Genomic DNA, 20,931 nt, shown 5'->3' on the forward strand with positions numbered 1-20,931 from the left:
CCATTATGCTACATCATGCTGCTTTCCAGGAAAAAAATCCATTCAAGGTTGGATTTGTTTTCAAAGAAAGGCAAAAATATTGTGATTAGAGAATACTCATCAAACTTTGGAAGAAGTAAAAAAATATTAAATACTGTAAGTGTTTTTGCAGCAGAAAGAAAATTTGTGGTTATTTTACCTCTTCTAAAATATAAAAATTTAGTGAGCCCAAACTCCTGAGTGTTGGGACTTTGTCAGAATAACTCATGCTGTAATGCTTTCAAGATATTGGGAATGAATGGAAAAACTATAGATCATGAGCTCTTCAAGGGGGAGATTCTGAGCATACCAGTGCTAAGTGGTAGACGGTTGATGGATTCAGCAAACATTTGTTGAGGACTTACTATGCACTTGGCATTATAAGAAGAGAAACAAAGAGCTTATCCCAAAGACATAGTTAAATTACAAGAGACATGTGTTCATATACTTGGTATATCTTGCTAATCTCTTGCAGGTGATGGCCCAAAGGAGGCATTTAAGAGAGACAGAAGGTAGTCTTAATGGACTGTGGATCCCATCTAGTGTGGCACTATTTTGGGTTATGTTCAAATTATGTATGCTTTTCTAGAATTGTAATAAGTATGGCATGGGTACAAGAACTAGGTGTACCTAGGTTGTGTTGCATTTTGGAAAAAGTGATTTATTTGGCATGATGTTTCATGTTCATTTAATAAGTGCTGGTTGAGTTATCTTATTAAAATTTTACCATAACCCTATGATACACAGTTCTCCCTCTTTTACAGTTGAAGGAAATGAGACTCAAAGCTATTAAGTTATGATGCCCCAAATCAATAGTCCCCAACCTTTCTGGCACCAGGGATCAGTTCTGTTAAAGACAACTTTTCCAGGAACTGTGGGTGAGGGGGAATTGGTCTCAGGATAATTCAAATGCATTTGTTGTGCACTTTATTTCTTTTATTATTAAATCAGTCCCAAAGGTTGGGGACTTCTACCCCAAACCATTCTTGAATTAGATAGTAGGACCAAGATTTTAACTTTAAAATCCATGTTCTTTTAATCATTGTGCTATGTTGCTTTCCATACTTCTTTCATTGCCAATCCTTTTATATGTTTTCAGTTTTTAAGAGGAAGGTGGTTTATTCTCTGCTGAGAGTATTACACATTAACCAAAGTAAGATAAATAATATGTCTAAACATTGTAAGTACTCTGATGCAAACTCAACCACTAAATGAAGAAAAGATGGAGTTTAAATAATCAGTTGACCTGGGCCAAACAATGGTAGGGGTGCCTTCTGCCTTTTAGCTCTAATAATCACAAGGATATAACTTGTGTCTTATGAGGAAGCGCATTCTATCACTAATGGATTATCCTGTAGGAACATAAACAAGATATAAAAATAAATGAAGTCCTTGATTTATTTAAAGAGCAGACACCTTTGTCTTTTTCACACTTAATCATTATTCCTTTATTATCAGTTGGATCTAATTTTTCTTATTGTGGAGCTTGTATGGGGCTATTGACTTTTTTGTTTTGCTTTGTTGGGGTTAAAGGGGGTGGTAAATAGTATCCCCTAAAGAAGAACTTTTTGGCTCAGCTGGTAAAGAATCTGCTTGCAATGCTGAAGACCCAGGTTCGATCCCTGGGTCAGGGAAGATTCTTGGAGAGGGGAATGGCTACCCACTCCAGTATTCTTGCCTAGAGAATCCCACGGACAGAGGAGCCTGGTGGGCTAGAGTCCATGGGGTCACAAAGAGTCAGACACGACTGAGCAACTAACACACACACAAAGAATAACTTTTAGCAAATTGAGTGAGTGAAAAAAGTACAATCTCTGGCTAGTCTGTAGGGTTTAAATATAGTGAGCTTCCTCTGTGTTGCACATGAGTAGAATTCGATAACTGTTTGGAATTCTTAGTGTAGAATTGTGGTTGGTACGGTTTTTTGTTAGTGCAGTTTCCATGGAGAAAGTAACAAGCCTTTAGCTGCCCCAGAACTCCCAGGTTCTCTCCCAGTGTGAAGCTTTAACAGTAATCAGGGATATTTGAGGACCTGCTCAGCCAGCTTCAGAAAGGGAGGAAGAAAACAAAACAAGGTAGGCCAGGAGATAGAGAGCAGCCTGATAACTACTACCTCACTGTTTAAGAAATGGCAATTTGGAATTTGAAATATTTAACTATCTTGTTTATATTTTCATAAAAATATATATGCAACATATGCTCTGAATTCTTATATATATTTGGAAGTTAAAATATGTGTGTATGCATGCATGAAAGCTGTAATTCCTGTACTAAATATAGACCAGCTGACTTCAGGGGTACATATTGTACATTAGCCAATGTATGCCTGGTGTTGAGATAAACTGACATAATGCTACGCTTGCTCACTCTTCCCCGCCCCCCTGCCACACTCATCCTGCATACTCACATATATTGTTATAATGTACTATGTGTCCATTGTTTACATATAAATTGCACTCTATGCATATATTTACAGCACACTGTTCATTTTTACATTTGTGTATTCACACCAATTATCGAAAAATGAAATTTTCTATATCTCCCACCACCATCACATACTCATATTTCAGGCTTGAAAACTCTGGCTACAGTTTTTTCGTGTTGTTTTGGCAACAACCCAGAGTAATCTATTTCCTCGTTCCTTTAATTCGCACACTGTGTGCTCCCCCTGTGTGTGTGTGTGTGTGTGTGTGTGTGTGTGTGTGTGTGCGTGCATGTGTGTGATGGAACGCATGAAGGGGCTGGTACCGATTCTCCCCCAGCAGATACAGGGGAGGAGGGGCAGTTGCTGGCAGGCAGGCACAGCTGGAGAGAAGAGGCTGCAACCAAGAGAGGGGCTGGTAAGGCCTTTGGGGCAGGGCAGGAAAAGACATGCAAGCTCTGCCAAAATGTGCATCTCTCCCTACTCCAGCTGGAGCTTTCACTCCTCACATAACTCTGCCATCCATATGTGAGTAAATGCCTTGTTTCAGTGACACAGAAAAAGTTTGAGCCTGGCCTTTTGACTCAAACAGTCAAAACTTCATTTAAATAAAAGGGAATAGGCTGAGTCTAAATTCTCATTCTAAACGCCAGGAAGACCTCATCATGAGAAATGAACATTCCACTAAAAATGGAAACAAGCCCATTTTAACACACATTTTTAGTATCACGAGTTTGGATAGTATCAGGAAATGCTGGCGAGGAGGTAACAGCCAAGATTTCTTCAAATCCTTCTATCTGCCCTCCCAACTCTATCTTTCCATCTAAAACTGTTGCTCCTATTAAAAAAAAAATAAGCTCAGATTATCTGCACTAGTAGAATGCATATACATATGCATATTCTAAAACCTAGCAAGCAGCTTAAAAGCAGGGACCAATTTATCCCTAATATATCCCTTGGTGCAATAGGAAATAGTTGTGGCAGTGATGCAAAGGAATTAATTGCTGCTAATATCAAGAACCTTCAATCGGCTCAACACTTTGAAAATCTGGTTCCATGAAATAACATGTGGTTTGATAAAATTGGAAGTTCACCAAGATCTACAGCTTTATTTATAATATTAGAAGATTCTGGGCAGGTAGGGATCATGTTGAAATAGCTGCTCATGGGCATTCTCACTGGTTAAGCAGCCTTTAGTCCTTATATATGCTGCAGAGAGCATGCTGGTTTTCTACAGAATCATCAAGAAGTCACTGTCTTATCCACTGACACCCATGTCAGGCATCACCCTTCAGGAGAGGTGTGAGCGTGAGTCCTATGGAAGCAAATAGCCAATACAAAGCACACATAACCCTGGTTCTTGGGTTTGCAATCCTCCCTGTCATCAGAGAGGCAACGAGAGGACCTTTCTCAATCCAACTGTGAGTTAGAGAATGATATCAGATGCACCTTGGCAGAGGAACACACAGAACAGCTCAGAGAAGGATATAATAAAATTGTTGTGGTTGAGGCAAATATCCTCATTCCTCCGGTGTGGAACCCACATGGGAAACATTACTTTGTGTTGTTGTTTCTAGCAAGTCTTAATAGTAACGCATTTCCTACTAGCAGCCAACATTTGCACCTCATCCAAGTGGTCCATGTGAGTGTTGTTTTTCCTAATTATAAAAAAGCAGAAAGCAAAAACTTGTATCTCTGTATTAGTGCTTCCAGCTAGCCTGCATCATAAAGGCGGGCTGATTGCCCACTACTCAAGTATCTCGGCAGTGAAGCCAAGAAATGGCTTTCTATCTACTGAGATAAGCATATTATAAGTTGGCTTCATGTGTGAATGGAAGAGAGTGCCATTCAGTGGAGAGAGTGCCTCTACTTCCTATGATAGTCAGGCCACACTGAAGACTCAGATGGTTATGGATATTCAAGGCCAGATTTCAACAACTGAGGAAATCAAGTGTTTATAAGATGCTTTCTCTGGTACTATTATGTTTCCTTAGTTTTAAAGGGAATACATGTAAAAATTTGTTGCTCAAGAAAAATGAGATATGCTGTGCATTAGGCTCTGTCTTGCATTGACTTATATATTTGTAACTAGGGAGTAGGAGACCTTAGACTTACTGTCATTGAGCCCTGCTGCTCTTAGTACTATGGATCAGTGAAGTCCTAAAATGGCACATTATTATATTCCATTGGAATGGTAAGTCAGATTAATTTATCATTAAGAAAGGGGAAATGGAAACATCTAGTTTTTTGGTTTTTTGTTTTTCTTTCATTGTGTCTCAAGACTGCCGTCCCCAGAATTGGATTTAATGAGGCCTTGGCCAGGTTGAAGATGGCGAAAGTAAGTGTTTAGTGGCAGATTTTTGCTTACTTGCCAGTCTCATCTTTCCACTTCATTGCTGAGCTACTAATTGACACTTGCTGGCAAGAGTTGACCCATCTGCTCTCAGAGGACCCATGAAGAACCCTAAAACGCTCTAGCCAGTTGGCCTCCTGGTGGAGGATAGGTCAGATTTTGTCCTTCATTTATACAAAAAACAAGTCCCTGCCAGGCGCTGCCTCAGGTTGCAAGGTTGGTTGTAGATATGAGAAGTTAGTTGCATTTGTGGGGGGAAAAGTAGTCTGGGATAGAGTGAAACTGCAGCTTTCCAGAGCCCTCCCAACTGGCCCCAGTTCCCCCAATGCATTCCCCCACCCCAACTTGTTACTTAGAATGCTTCTAAGTATGTACATGCATGCCCAGTTGTGTCCGCCTCTTTGTAGCCCCCTGGACTGTAGCCCACCAGGCTCCTCTGGCCATGGAATTTCCCAGGCAAGAATACTGGAGTGGGTTGCCATTTCTTACTCCAGGGGATCTTCCCAACCCAGGGATCAAACCTGCATCTCCTGCATTGGCAGGCAGTTTCTTCCCTGCATCACCTGGGAAGCCTGCATACTTGGTGTTTATAAGTTATGCACAGTTATTTATACTGTAAATGAGAGCTTTATGTGGTAAGAGTAATGGGACTGGGTTTTCTTTCCTTTTCTCTGTATCCCTCATGGGCCACCGGAGTATTCCTAAAATCATGAACCCCAGGGTATTTCAACACCTTTCCTCCCTGATTCATAAACTAAGAAAGCTCATCTCAAAAGTTGTAACATAAAAGGTTAGATTATCCTGTATGCTGTGGCCAGAGTTCCTCCCTCATCCCCCAACTCTCAGCCTCTTGATTTTTTCCAAGGTTGAGACTAGGTTAAACTCCTTTTTCCTTGTGAAGGAACTGACTGTAAACTTCAAGGCCTGAGCACTTGCTTATTTTGGTTTAAAGGAACCTCAGCCCAAAGGCTCCTATTACAGAGTGAAGTGGGGAGAAGTGGGTTGAAGCCTGCCCTTCCTTTTGTTTCTTTTGTTATGATCTGGTTGTTAAGGGTAGAGAGGGGTGAAAAACAGGGCAAAAGCCCATTGAGCCCTTGAGTTGATAACCTTGGCTTTCAGGAGGCTGGGCTGTGTGTTTCCATGACTCTCCTGGAATACCCAGTACAAACTGCTGCCCAAACCAAACCCCATTATAACCTTTTAAGCAAACCTATGTTTTGCTTAAAGAGAGAAGCTGCCGCTCTCAACCGTTTCCCAGAGCTCAGCCTCCTTTCGGCTCTCTGGCATGTCAGCACTTGCCTCCTGTTTTTTCCATTGCGTGCCTCCCCAGCTCAGCCACAGGGGCCCCACCTCTCCCAGAATTGGGGTATGTGACCCTGGAGCCCAGACAGCCTTGCACATAAATCTTCCTGGTCCACCTGCAGTTCATCTGTCAGCGGCCGCCCCACTTCTCCACTGGATGTGCTATTCCCACACATCCATCAGACAATCCTGAAGCCTCCACGGGCCATTGGAAATTCATACGGGCCCTGTCCCATCTCCGGGTCTTCATCTGTCTTCTCCTGTATCATTGCCTGCCAGGCCCAGGCTCTTCCACACTTCAGACCTGAGCTTGGAGCAGATCAGCAGCCACACCACAAGTATGGCCAGTTGCCATCAGGGTACCTTATCTGAACTCGTGCTCTTTTCCCAGCAATAGGTACTCCAGAGCAGCTTATATCATCCTAGAGGCTGAGGAAGATAGGGAACTAGAGAGGCTCAAAGCTTCTGGTTGGCTTAAACCAGATATGAGCAATTTTTCCAAATTATCTGCCCTTTTTTGAACTAGAAGCAGGTTTTCCCAATATGACACATAATGGTATATTGTAGGGAAATGAATACAGTAATGAAGGCTTTTAAGTCTCTTCTCGATGCTAGGTTACATGAAAGAAAAATGCATAGCCCAGTGGTTCAAAAGCACAGGTTTCCTCTAATTATTCTATTTATTAGCTGAGTGACCTTGGGCAGGTTAATCTATCAAAACTGTTTATAAAAATAGCATATAGTAAGTACCAAGAGTTGTGAGCATTAAAAAAAAAAAAAGGCATCTCCCAAAATTGCAGTTTCAAAGTGCCTGGCACATAGCAAGCAATGGGTAAATGTTAATTATTATGTTATTGGCTTCTTAGAAGAAACGGGATCTTTAAATGAGGAAATATCGACAATGAGTGGCACAGACACTGAGTCCTAGACAATTTTGGGAAAGAAGGACCTGAGAAGTCTTCAGAGAGCCAAACGCAGGGCTGGGACTAGAAGAATGAGTAGAACTTAGATCATTTGATCTGGGAGAGTCCACATTTTCCTGCAAATTGGAGGAGCTTGTAGCAGAAAGAGAATGGAACTGGGGATTAGAAGCCCTGGTCTCTGTGTTTTCTGCACTTACTCAGCATGAGCTTGGGTGCACCACTGAGCCTGGATTTCCTGATGGTAGGGAAGGGGCCAGGAATATCTGCTTTGCCTGGCTCCCAGTACTGTTGGATGAGCCATGAAAAAATGCTTTGAAATGGTATTGTGTGACATAAGAATAAAGTCATTATTAAATCCTTTGATTTAGAAAAAGAGGATCCCAGAAGAGTCCCTACCTATGACTAACTATATAACCTACATGCTACTGTGCTGTGGAAGAGCTGCTGATAGCCCTAGTAAGGTCATAGCCCAATGTTAGCACACCCATCCTGACTCTTCGTCCTAGGCTCTTTGGGAGTCTCTGTTCATAGTGTCTGAGTTCCTACATGGATTCCCACAGATAATCACAACAATGATAATATTAGTAAACAATCACTACCATTTATTTGGCACATACAATCAGTTAGACACTCTGCTAAATATTTATAAACATCATCCCTCTTGGTTCTCAAACAGTGTCATGAAACAGCTATTGTTATTTCCAGTTTAGAGGTAATTAATCCCCTAGAGAAGGAAATGGCAACCCACGCCAGTATTCTTGCCTGGGAAATCCCATGGACAGAAGAACCTGGTGAGCTACAGTCCATGGAGTCGCCAAAGAGTCAGACACAACTTAGCGACTAAAACAACAAAGTTGTGGCTTAGAGAAATAATTTACTTTGGCTCCATTTACTTAGTAAGTAAGTGACAGCTTGATTTGACTCAGATTTCTTTGACTCCAAAGCTTAAGTTCTTTGTGCCATTTTACTGTTAATTTTTAAGGGGAAGAATGCTTCCCCACCCCCCAGATATATGTCAGTTTTCCTGCGGAGAATTAAGCATGAGTTAAATGAATAAAATAGTTAATATTTAGGGAGTCCCTCTCCCGTTACTTATGGCTCCACAGTGTTTCCTTATAACACCACATGCTCTTCCTAGTCCCGAGACTGGGGTGTATAACAAAGAGAATAATCCCTTGTAGTCATCCTGGGGTTTATATTAATATAGTCATTGTTACATTTGAACATCAGAAAAAGTTCTTGAAACTATGTTATCCTGTTGTACTCATGAGGATACCAAGGCTAATGGACGTCAAGGAACTGACCCAGATTCCCAGCTAATAATTGGGAGAGCTGTCTAGAATATTACAACTGTTACTAATAAAATAATAGCAAGAGTGTGGTGTTATTAATAACCCTATAAACAATGTCCGACATGAAACAATAAGACGGTTTCCTCCTTGAACCTTGGAATGCAATGGTGTGATGCTTGTGCTTGAGTATACTTAAAATTATGTCTGTGTTACTGACATTTAAATAACCAAATCCTGAAACTTGCTGGAAAATGAAAAGGTTTATTTTCTTGAGTAATAACGGCTGAAATAGAAGGAAAGGGAGATCAGCTAGTCGATTCTTATCACGGCACAAAGGTTTCTGAATGTCAAATGTTAAGCTCTTCTACATTCAGTAGGAATTTTGCTCTGAATCTCCAGTTCCCTGGGGTACCTTTCCTGTCTGTGCCTGTCAGCTTCATTGTTATGTATTTTAGATAAAGCTTTCCCCAACATTCAAAACTCCTTCTGGCCCTTCCTTTTAGGACAGAGACATAAATAACGGGTGTACTATGCCTTTTCATTTTTGTTTTCTTTTACCTTGTTCTACCCGTATGCCCACCCCACCTCCAATCTTCAGAAGTATAAAGCTAAGGTAAAAAGAGCTTTTTAAAAAAGGTTGGGTAGGGGGAAAAAAGGGGGCTCTGGGGAAGTATGCAAATGACAGAAATGTCTATGGGAAAATTAAGGGAAGTGAAATTCAGCAAGAAAGAAATTCATTGATGTTGTGATGAAACGTTGTCACTGGAGATGATGACAAATAAGAATCCGTTCCCATGGGGACTGGCCAGCTACCTACTCATCATTTGACCCATAGCTGGATGCTGGCTAGCTGAAGAATTGACCCAAAAGATGACAAGATGGTTTTAGCCCTGTCGTCTCATCAGCATTCAGGAACCCCTTAGGGGATGAAGGGGAGAGGATAAAGAAGGATAAAAGATGAAAGCTGAGCCATGGAAAGAAAAATGTTTTTAATTACACTGAGAAGGATTGTGGGTCCACCTGTAGCTTTTTGTTGAGAATGTCCTTTGTTTTCCTCTGTCTGCAGGGATCATGGCAGGATACAGACCCAGAATCTGTCTGGCCTCTTGGAAGTTTCCGCCTTGGTAGCGGGTCCTCTCGAATTTAACGGATACATTCAGGATTTAATCTCTCTGTGGGCTATCTTTACTCTAATAGATTCTGTTATGCTTGCCGAGCAACCTGGATTTGGTTGGCATGCTAAAAGAGATTGCTTTTAGAGAGGGAAAATCTACCCCACGGTGGAGCGTGAGGTTTCTACTGTGAGTCACTCTCACAGTCCTTGTCCGAAGGGCACCCAGGGGTCGTCTCAGGCAGTGGGGTCAAAGGAGGCCAGATCACCCGCTGGGAGTCCAGAGACCCTCAAGCTCCACATGCCTCTTTTTTTTTTTTTTTTTTCCACATACACAATAGAAATTACAATTTCATCTTACTACTCTGTGATGACAGATAAATTAACTCAGATCAAAAGCCAGAGGAAAATACTGAATTCTGAAGTTCACTTCCTTCAGGATAGGAATGTCACATTTATTCTGTTCTCCTTACAGTAATGATCAAGCTGGAATACCCGGAACTAATCAGGACAATTAAACTTAGTTCGGTAGAACTGATAGCACAGTAGTCAGGTAATGACAGATAGGCATTGTTTTGGAGGGTACATTACTTCAAATTCATATCCCTTTTTCTTATTGGTGGTAGAACTCAGCAATTCTAAACTTCAGAGTTTTGACTTTCATAGGAATTATGAAAAATTCCAAATGAAATGTAAATTATTAAAATCTAATGTTCATGAGACTGTGTATGGTTTATGGTATTCTGCCAAGAGTTTCATAGCATTGATTCAAATGAGTTTGAAAAGAAATCGTGGGAGGTGGTTAGGTCTAAGAAATCACAGAGTGAAGCGGTGTTGCACAGACGGAAGCTTGGGTTCTGAGGCAGAATGTTACTGGTTTTGGATCCCAGCTTTACTACTTACTACTTTTGTGACCTTGAGCAAGCTTTTTTTTAACGATGGAGATGTGTAGTTTGTAGGGTTCCTGGAAGGATTAAATTGTCATATGCTTGTGAGGTGCTCATAACAATGTCCTACATATGATTAATGTGGGCAGTTTTTTTACAAATGAAGCCAGATAGGGTGTCATAACATGGACGCTGAGGAGTTACTGACCAAGAGGAGTGAATCCCAGTGGAGAGAGCTTTCTTCTGAGACCTTTTATTCATTGTCTTGTGTGTCTGGACTCTGTATGTAAGTAACTGCTTCCGCTAATGAAGAATGCCACTTTAGGCCCACCCTAACAAGAAGGCCAAAGGCAGATACCACCCCTCTGCTCCCCCATCCGCACCAGAGTCCATTTCCCATCACCCAGTAACCACCTCCCACCCCAACCCTAGGAACAGTTCCTCAGCCAACCCACTGTGTGCCTTGGCTGATTATGTTAATGGAAGTTCTATTCCTCAGATTCTGTGATTTTAAAATTTAAAAGTTCAAGCCACTATTGCAGCTTTTCTTAACTTTGTCTGGGACAGCAAAACTGAGCAGGTGAATACACAGGTTTTATAGACAAGACAGTTCTGAGTTTTAAATGAGGGAGTGAAGTCTTATATTTTGTGGTTCATTGATATAAAATGTCAGTACTTACACTGTGGTGTCCTGTGCCTAGTATATGGTAAGTACCACTATATGGCGGTTATCATAATTTTCTGAAGAACATTGGAATCTCTTTACAACAGATTTATAATTTACAGGATACTGTCTTGATGATTTCAACGCAGTGTCTCTCTCTGAGCAGCTTTGTTTAGCATAGCTTCAACACATTTATCTTATGAAGGAATTCCACCTATCCTGGGTGTTCTGGTTACTTGTTGCCATGTAAGAACCACCCCTTGCCGCACCCCGACCACCACCCCTCCCCCCACAACCCAAAACGTAGTGACATAGACAACTTTCTTCATGCCTACAGATTCAATGGTTCAGGCATTGCAAGGCTGGCATCTCTGTTCCATAATGCCTAGGACTCCATCAGCGAAGGCCAGGGGTTAGAATTATCCAGAGACTTCTTGACTCATATCCGGAGCCAGGCTGAGATGACATGAAGACTTGCTTGGCTAGAGCTACCAAGCAAATACTTCACTGTGGCCTCTCCATGTGTCTTGGACTTCTTACAGCAGGGTGGTTGAGAGCATTCTAAGAGAGACAGGCAGAAGCTGTATGGCTCTTTATCATCTCAGTTCAGTTCAGTTCAGTTGCTCAGTCGTGTCCGACTTTTTGCGAGCCATGAATTGTAGCACGCCAGGCCTCCCTGTCCATCACCAACTCCCAGAGTTCCCTCAAACTCATGTCCATCGAGTCCGTGATGCCATCCGGCCATCTCATCCTCTGTCGTCCCCTTTTCCTCCTGCCCCCAATCCCTCCCAGCATCAGAGTCTTTTCCAATGAGTCAACTCTTCACATGAGGTGGCCAAAGTACTGGAGATTCAGCTTTAGCATCATTCCTTCCAAACAATACCCAGGACTGATCTCCTTCAGAATGGACTGGCTGGATCTCCTTACAGTCCAAGGGACTCTCAAGAGTCTTCTCCAACACCACAGTTCAAAAGCATCAATTCTTCGGTTCTCAGCTTTCTTCACAGTCCAACTCTCACATCCATACATGACCACAGGAAAAACCATAGCCTTGACTAGACAGACCTTTGGTGGCAAAGCAATGTCTCTGCTTTTGAATATGCTATCTAGGTTGGTCATAATTTTCCTTCCAAGGAGTAAGTGTCTTTTAATTTCATGGCTGCAGTCACCATCTGCAATGATTTGGGAGCCCCCCAAAATAAAGTCTGCCACTGTTTCCACTGTTTCCCCATCTATTTGCCATGAAGTGATGGGACCAGATGCCATGATCTTCGTTTTCTGAATGTTGAGCTTTAAGCCAACTTTTTCACTCTCCTCTTTCACTTTCATCAAGAGGCTTTTTAGTTCCTCTTCACTTTCTGCCATAAGGGTTGTGTCATGTGCATATCTGAGTTTATTGATATTTCTCCCGGCAATCTTGATTCCAGCTTGTGCTTCTTCCAGCCCAGCATTTCTCATGATGTACTCTGCATAGAAGTTAAATAAGCAGTTTGACAATATACAGCATTGACATACTCCTTTTCCTATTTGGAACCAGTCTGTTGTTTCATGTCCAGTTCTAACTGTTGCTTCCTGACCTGCATACAGATTTCTCAAGAGCCAGGTCAGGTGGTCTGGTATTCCCATCTCTTTCAGAATTTTCCACAGTTTATTATGATTCACACAGTCAAAGGCTTTGGCATAGTCAATAAAGCAGAAATAGATGTTTTTTCTGGAACTCTCTTGCTTTTTCCATGATCCAGCGGATGTTGGCAATTTGATCTCTGGTTCCTCTGCCTTTTCTCAAACTAGCTTGAACATCTGGAAGTTCACGGTTCACATATTGCTGAAGCCTGGCTTGGAGAATTTTGAGCACTACTTTACTAGCATGTGAGATGAATGCAATTGTGCGGTAGTTTGAGCATTCTTTAGCATTGCCTTTCTTTGGGATTGGAATGAAAGCTGACCTTTTCCAGCCCTGTGGCCACTGCTGAGTTTTCCAAATTTGCTGGCACATTGAGTGCAGCACTTTCACAGCATCATCTTTCAGGATTTGAAATAGCTCTACTGGAATTCCATCACCTCCACTAGCTTTGTTTGTAGTGATGCTTTCTAAGGCCCACTTGACTTCACATTCCAGGATGTCTGGCTCTAGATTAGTGATCACACCATCGTGATTATTTTGGTCGTGAAGATCTTTTTTGTACAGTTCTTTTGTGTATTCTTGCCAGCTCTTTTAATGTCTTCTGCTTCTGTTGGGTCCATACCATGTCTGTCCTTTATCGAGCCCATCTTTGCATGAAACATTCCCTTTGTATCTCTAATTTTCTTGAAGAGATCCCTAGTCTTTCCCATTCTGTTGTTTTCCTCTATTTCTTTGCATTGATTGCTAAGGAAGGCTTTCTTATCTCTTCTTGCTATTCTTTGGAACTCTGCATACAGATGCTTATATCTTTCCTTATCTCCTTTGCTTTTCACTTCTCTTCTTTTCACAGCTATTTGTAAGGCCTCCCCAGACAGCCATTTTGCTTTTTTGCATTAATTTTCCATGAGGATGGTCTTGATCCCTGTCTCCTATACAATGTCACGAACTTCCATCCGTAGTTCATCAGGCACTCTATCTATCAGATTTAGTCCCTTAAATCTATTTCTCAAGTCCACTGTATAAACATAAGGGATTTGATTTAGGTCATACCTGAATGGTCTAGTGGTTTTCCCTACTTTCTTAAATTTAAGTCTGAATTTGGTGATAAGGAGTTCATGATCTGAACCACAGTCAGCTCCCGGTCTTATTTTTGTTGACTGTATAGAGCTTCTCCATCTTTGGCTGCAAAGAATATAATCAATCTGATTTCAGTGTTGACCATCTGGTGATGTCCATGTGTAGAGTCTTCTCTTGTGTTGTTGGAAGAGGGTGTTTGCTATGACCAGTGCATTTTCTTGGCAAAACTCTGTTAGTCTTTGCCCTGCCTCATTCTGCATTCCAAGGCCAAATTTGCCTGTTAATCCAGGTGTTTCTTACTTTCCACTTTGGCATTCCAGCCCCCTATCATGAAAATGACATCTTTTGTGGGTGTTAGTTCTAAAAGGTCTTGTAGGTCTTCACAGAACCATTCAACTTCAGTTTCTTCAGCGTTACCGGTTGGGGCATAGACTTGGATTACAGTGATATTGAATGCTTTGCCTTGGAAACGAACAGAGATCATTCTGTCATTTTTTGAGATTGAATCCAAGTACTGCATTTCGGACTGTTTTGTTGACCATGATGGCTACTCCATTTCTTCTGAGGGATTCCTGCCCGCAGTAGTAGATATAATGGTCATCTGAGTTAAATTCACCCATTCCAGTCCATTCCTATAATGTCAGTGTTCACTCTTGCCGTCTCCTGTTTGACCACTTCCAATTTGCCTTGATTCATGGACCTGACATTTCAGGTTCCTATGCAATATTGCTTTTTACAGCATTGGACCTTGCTTCTATCACCAGTCACATCTACAACTGGGTATTGTTTTTGCTTTGGCTCCATCCCTTCATTCTTTCTGGAGTTATTTCTCCACTTACCTCCAGTAGCATGTGCCAGTATCACTCTCCACCAAGTTATAGCAACCAAAATTGTCTCCAAACTTTGCCCAGCACACCCCCAGAGGCAAAATCACCAGTGGGACATTTAAACCACATTTGCACATTTTATTACAGAGACCTCAACAAGAATAATGTATGTTTTTTTTTAAAAAAATAGTGAAAACTCTTAACTCAGGGTTAGTTTTTGAGACACACAGTTCCTTCTTTGAAAATGCTGAAATGAATTTGAGCAACCTATTATCACATTAAACATTGCACTCATACCCTTTCTCTGGTGTCTGGACATTTTTCTAAACTTTCTAGTGTGTACAATATTTAACAAGGTTGAGAACCTCAGTTATTTAATTGAAACTCTGAAAGTGCCAGAGTGTCACTGGTACAAAATCACAATGTTAAAGCAACTTGAAAGGAATAAATGAAGATATTCTGATTTGACTCCATGTTCTCAGCTTGTAAGCTACTGGATTGTGTGCGATATGTGACCCAAAGGAGATGATTAGTTCTCCTCTAGTGTGCTGGTAATGAATAGCTCTACAAAACCAATTAGCTATAATTCTATCAGTCATTTCATTTGGGTAACATTTTGTTTAAGGGGAAGAAAAACAACACTGTTTTCCTTGGAGATCTGTAATTAAGCTGTGATATTTGGTGGGGACAACTGAAGAAAAAGTAGTCTGCTTAGCAATTTGCTTTTGCTATTCCCATGTGAAAGTGTATGATGATGTAGTGTTCAGTTAAGAAAGACATTTACCCATGTTCAATGTATAACAGACCAAATACAAGTCTATTTCTAACTATATATATTTTATTTTATATGGGTGTCTGCACTGTACAACTTCAGATTCTCCATTCACATGAAAGGCTGTGAATGGTGCCCCCTGGAGCTGTGTAACAGAACATACTGAATATCATTTCCCTTCGTGTATTTTCCTCCTCAAAATTCTGTGTGAATACAGAGCTATGAATAGTGGCACTTTTCTCTTCCAGTCATTATTTTGCTCTGTAACCCCTAACACTCACTGCCATGTCAACAGTAACATCAATAGGCTGTTTTCTCCACCCAGGGCATTTTTATGGATCGGTATTGTTCCATCTGAATTTGAACACATGGGTAGTTCTTAATGTATCTTTATCTATTATAAGATAGAAGTTATTATTTTACCACAGATTAAGTATTCTTCTATGACTTTTGGGTATTTTGCAATTTTTATTTAACTTTACATAATGCAATAAGACATGAATATGTTTTTTTTACCGGAAATTTAATATAGACAGCTTGTGACAAAAGTTAATGTATAGTTAAAAGTACAGTGGGTTACTGTCCTGGTCTTTTGATTTATTTTGCTTTCTCTCATCCCACAGCTAGCCAAAAAAATCCGAGAGAAGTTCAACCGTTACTTGGATGTGGTCAACCGGAATAAGCAAGTTGTAGAAGCATCCTACACAGCTCACCTGACCTCTCCCCTAACTGCGATTCAAGACTGCTGTACTATCCCACCTTCCATGATGGAGTAAGGCTTGGAAATTTTTGTCGTTTAAGCCAGGAATTGAACTGCCTTCCATTCATACTTAGAATACTTATTCGTTTATTATAAAATGTATTCCTATCTTAAATAAGCCCTTTTATATAGACGAATAATTTTTAAAGAAGTGTGAGTATATGCAGGAAATTCCTGGATCTTCTCCGCTCACCTTTTCGTCAAGCTGGAGTCTAGGTTCAGAAATATCAAATATTGTTTGAGTCCAGAGTTGACTAAGTCTAGAAAATTGCAAGCATTTTTTCATGTGTTAACTCATGTGTCATGAATAAGACAGTCTCACTGATTGAGCTGATTTGCCTAATTTAAGGGACTGCTTTTTATCCTTGGCACATTAGTAGCAAAAATTCCCATATCAGTCCTGGGTGTTCATTGGAAGGGCTGATGTTGAAGCTCAAACTCCAATACTTTGGCCACCTGATGTGAAGAGCTGACTCATTTGAAAAGACCCTGATGCTGGGAAAGATTGAGGGCAAGAGGAGAAGGGGACGACAGAGGATAAGATGATTGGATGGCATCATTGACTCAATGGACATGGGTTTGGACATGGGTTTCCAGCTGTTGGTGATGGACAGGGAGGCCTAGCATGCTGCAGCTCGTGGGGTCGCAAAGAGTCGGACATGACTGAGTGAGTGAATTGAACTGAGCATCCTTTATAGTGTCCTTAAAACTTCAGATAATATTGAAACAGAATGGTTGAGGCTACTTTTACTGACATAGTGATATTTGTATCCGGTTGAGGATATTTTATTTATTGGCATATGTGTGTATTAGCTGCTCAACTGTGTCTGACTCTTTACAACCCCATAGACTGTAGACCGCCAGGCTCCTCTCCCCATGCAATTCTCCAAGCATGAACACTGGAGTGGGTAGTCATTCCGTTCTCCAGGGGATCTTCCCAACCCAAGGATCAAACCAGGGTCTCCCACATTTCAGGCAGATTCTTTACCATCTGAGCCCCCAGAGAAGCCCTTCATTGGCATGAAAGTGTAAGTGAAGTCGCTCAGTCGTGTCCAACTCTTTGCGACCCCATGGACTGTAGCCCACCAGGCTCCTCCGTCCATGGGATTTTCCAGGCAAGAATACTGGAGTGGGTTGCCATTTCCTTCTCCAGGGGATCTTCCTGACCCAGGGACTGAACCCAGGTCCCCTGCATTGCAGGCAGAGGCTTTAACATCTGAGCCACCAGGGAAGCCCCTTCATTGGCATAGTGATTTATATCTGGAGGGGTATAGGGTTATATGATGCTGGAAAATGTAGAGGAAAGAACACTTATTTCGAGGTACAAAGATTTTGACTTGGTCTCTAATTAGCTGAGTAGCCATAATCTAGTTACTTAATGTTATATTTTTATATGCAGTTTTCTATCAGAGGATAATAATCTTCATTAAACCAAGTTAGAATTGGCTATTTAGAATGACTAAAAGAAATTAACATACTCTAAAATTATGAGTGTAAAAGTTACCATATCTAGTGTGTATCACTCTTCTTTTTGTATAATAAGTGCTCTTAAAGCTATGCAAAGGATAGAAACAACACAATTCTTTGTTAGTTAAATGATGCTTTGCTTCCTACAAAGAAGTTTTTACTGATTATATTTTCCTGGTGGGCTATGTAGGTAACCGAGCATCCTCAGATCATTTTATTGCTTCATCTGTATGATGTTAAGATGAGACTTTTTCTCTGGCTTACCTGTGTGCAACGTAGAGAAGCTCATACTAGCTGTTTATTAACCTAAACCAAAAGTATATACATTTTGGAATGAGACTGTCCAGATATGAATATTAATTCCAGGAGTTGGTATTCAGGGGGTCTCAGATAGGTGACAGCTTTAACTGAGCCTTTCTTTACCTGTAGAATGGAAATAATGATGGATATTTCACAGGATGTTGTGAGCATTTTTTGAAATCATATAAGAAAGTACTTTGCAAATTGTAATGTTCTGAGCAAATATGTGCTTTTCTATCATAGTGAACATTTCAGTTTTGTTTATTAGGTTTAATCAAAGAAGAAATTCTTTTTTATAGTTGGGGCATTGGTAACTTAATGTTTTCAACAATTTGCCTCTAATCTAAAAATAAAATAAGAGTCCATTGGGCTTTAAACCGAAGGGAAAAAAAATCATTTCCTGACTGAGAAAAAAAGATAGGATAGTAAGGGAGAAGTCCTTACAGCTAGAATTACACTTAAAACACTGGTTCTCAACTAAGATGATTTCCACTCGCCTTCATCCCCAGGGAGATTTGGCAGTATCTGGAAACATGTTCAGTTGTCACAGTTGGAAGGTGGAAACAGTTGCTCCTAGTGAAGAGAGGCCAGGGGTGCGGTAAACATCCTGCAATGCACAGGACAGTCCTCCAAAGAATTATCTGACTCTAAATGTCAGTAGTGCAGGAGTTGCCTCGACAGACAGGAGATCTTCATGAAATTTCTAAGTGGAACATGGGTCTAGGTGAAACAAAAAGCTTGAATTGACTGATGTCTACTTGTAAATCTACCCAATATGTCACCTTTCCATTTTTTTCCCACCTCATGAATTTCTATTAATGTTTCAACAAGCAATATAACCATTTGTCTCACTTCATAGCTTCCTATAACCTCTCTTTCTTCCCCCTCTCCTCCTTCACCTTTGACCCTGGAAGAATTCATTGTTCCCTCATGTTTGTCCCCATAGTGAGTTTCCGTCGCCTCTATTACAGTGCAGAACTGAATGGACCACATGTTGCTGTAGGTATGCCTCCCCGGCTGCTCTGGGCTGGGATTACAGCGAGTCCATTTTCATCCCAGTGCCTCACAATTGTGTTTGATTACTATGTGCTGGAATCTGAAATGACTTTAATATGGGGATGAGTCAGGGGTGAGAAATTAAACTATTATTGGGTGGGACCAAATACTGAACATAATTAAACAGTGAGAGCAAACCGTGACACAGCGGAGAGGTGCTCTGGTTCCTCCAAGCAGAGAAGTATACCAGATGGATGGCTTCACAGAGGGTTCTGTGTGCATACTGGGGAGCTCCTTTTCAGTTCAGTGGTTAGGACCCCACACTTCCACTTCCAGGGCCTCTGGTTTGATCCCTGGTAAGTAAGGATAAGACCCCCGCAAGCTGCACGGCATGGGGAAAAGAGGTGTCCCTCTTGGACCTAGGGATTATCATACTAAGTGAAGTAAGTTAGAGAAAGACAAAGGTTGCACAATAGCGCTTACATGTGGAATCTAAAAAAATGATACAAATGAATTTATTTACAAAACAAATACACTCACAGTCATAGAAGACAAATTTATGGTGACCAAAGGGGAAAGGGAGAAAGGGATAAACTGGGAGTATGGGATTAACAGATACTACCATGTATAAAATAAACAGCAAGGATATACTGTATAACATAATACCTTGTAATAGCCTATACAATGGAAAAGAATCACAAAAAAAGATACATACCTGAATCACTTTGTACACTTGAAACTAACAGAATATTGTGAATCAACTATACTTCAATTTTCTTATTTAAAAACTGTACATCTTGTTTGATCTGGTCATTTGGAGGAGAATAAAGACATGTTTGTAAAGATAAATTTGTTTAAAAAGTCATTGTAATGCCATTTAGAATAGAGAATATTGTAAATATTCTAAATTTCTAATAATAGATAAGTAAAGGAAATTATATCCCATGCATAAAAGTGATAACATAAGGTGTAACCATGCCATAGAATAGAATTTTCTGCCTTGCTTGTGAAAATGGCGCTACATGCTTACACACATGTATACTTTGAAGGTTTAGAAAGACTTACCTCAGAATGTTTTGGAGTAAAGACAGTGATTTACATTTTGAATATGCTGAGATAAGGGTTGAAGTCTGAAATGCACGTCATCCAGACGTTCAGCAATAACCAGTGATCTGCCTTTAAGTGAATATAATAAAATATAAAGTTAGTTTCTGCCCTCCAGGAATCTCTCATTTAGTTCAGTTTGACATCTAAGAGGCTCGAATTACACTCCCAATGTGCTGGGCAAGCAGGTTAGTACTCCTCTAAATGCTGGACTGTGTTGAGTGCAGAAGCGCTGTGGAGCTGCAACGCAGTCTTCTCTCCTCACTAGGAGTAGCTGACAGAGCCAGGAACTGCCATTTGGGGTGAATCTTGTACAACCAGAGCAGTTCTCATGATAAAGCTGAGCAATCAGAAGATATGTGGATGACAAAACACATGTTCCCTCTAGCGACATCTTAAACAAAGATCTGATCACAACAGTCTGCAGCTGAAAATGGCAAGTGACAACTACCCTTCTCTTAGACAGTCTTCTTGGCTTAGCAAAAGGCTCTCTTACCAGGGAATGTATGTAGGAATTTTTGCAGTGAACACTGAGCTGATGCTTTTCTAGCCATTGACTAAACACAAACAGTTTTTAAAATTAAAAGGGCCTCTTACCTTTTTAACGAAGGTTCAAATATGGGAAGAGTTAATAGTAAGTTATTGCTGTAAACCAGGGTTGGAATCCTTAGCTGCCCCTTTTCCAGTTTCTCATAAAATGCTTTACTCTACATTTTCTAACTGTTGTGTTATCCTACTGAGGACATTTTCAGTTCTCTCTTTCTTATATTTCAATCCTTCTGAAAAAGTCTACATTTTAAGTCTCAGGGAGTCCATGTTGGAATTAAATGCAGAAAGGAAGAACTGCCAGTCTTGGGAAGCAATTTAAGAACATGACTAAAAACAGTTTATATTACGCTCTATGTCAAGATAGTGTTTTTTCTCTTATGGAAATAACATAAAATTTCTTTTTAAAATAAATACACCTAAATTTTAAAATGCATTAATTTAAATGAAAATATTAAGTGAATGTAACCAAAGCCTTAAAGATAA

The 20,931-nt window shown here is 40.6% G+C and overlaps 1 protein-coding gene across 2 annotated transcripts in view; it reads left to right on the forward strand.

The window, feature by feature from the left end:
* The window catches only part of CACHD1 (cache domain containing 1), a 239,856-nt gene that overhangs the window by 114,117 nt on the left and 104,808 nt on the right, over positions 1-20,931 (forward strand). For both annotated transcript variants that reach the window (XM_012167056.4, XM_042249227.2), the window contains exon 3: positions 15,896-16,044. In XM_012167056.4, coding sequence (XP_012022446.3) covers positions 15,896-16,044 — 149 coding nt within the window. The remainder of the gene's footprint in view (positions 1-15,895; positions 16,045-20,931) is intronic.

This window comes from Ovis aries, chromosome 1 (assembly GCF_016772045.2).
Source record: "Ovis aries strain OAR_USU_Benz2616 breed Rambouillet chromosome 1, ARS-UI_Ramb_v3.0, whole genome shotgun sequence".
NCBI classification, from domain to species: Eukaryota; Metazoa; Chordata; class Mammalia; order Artiodactyla; family Bovidae; genus Ovis; species Ovis aries.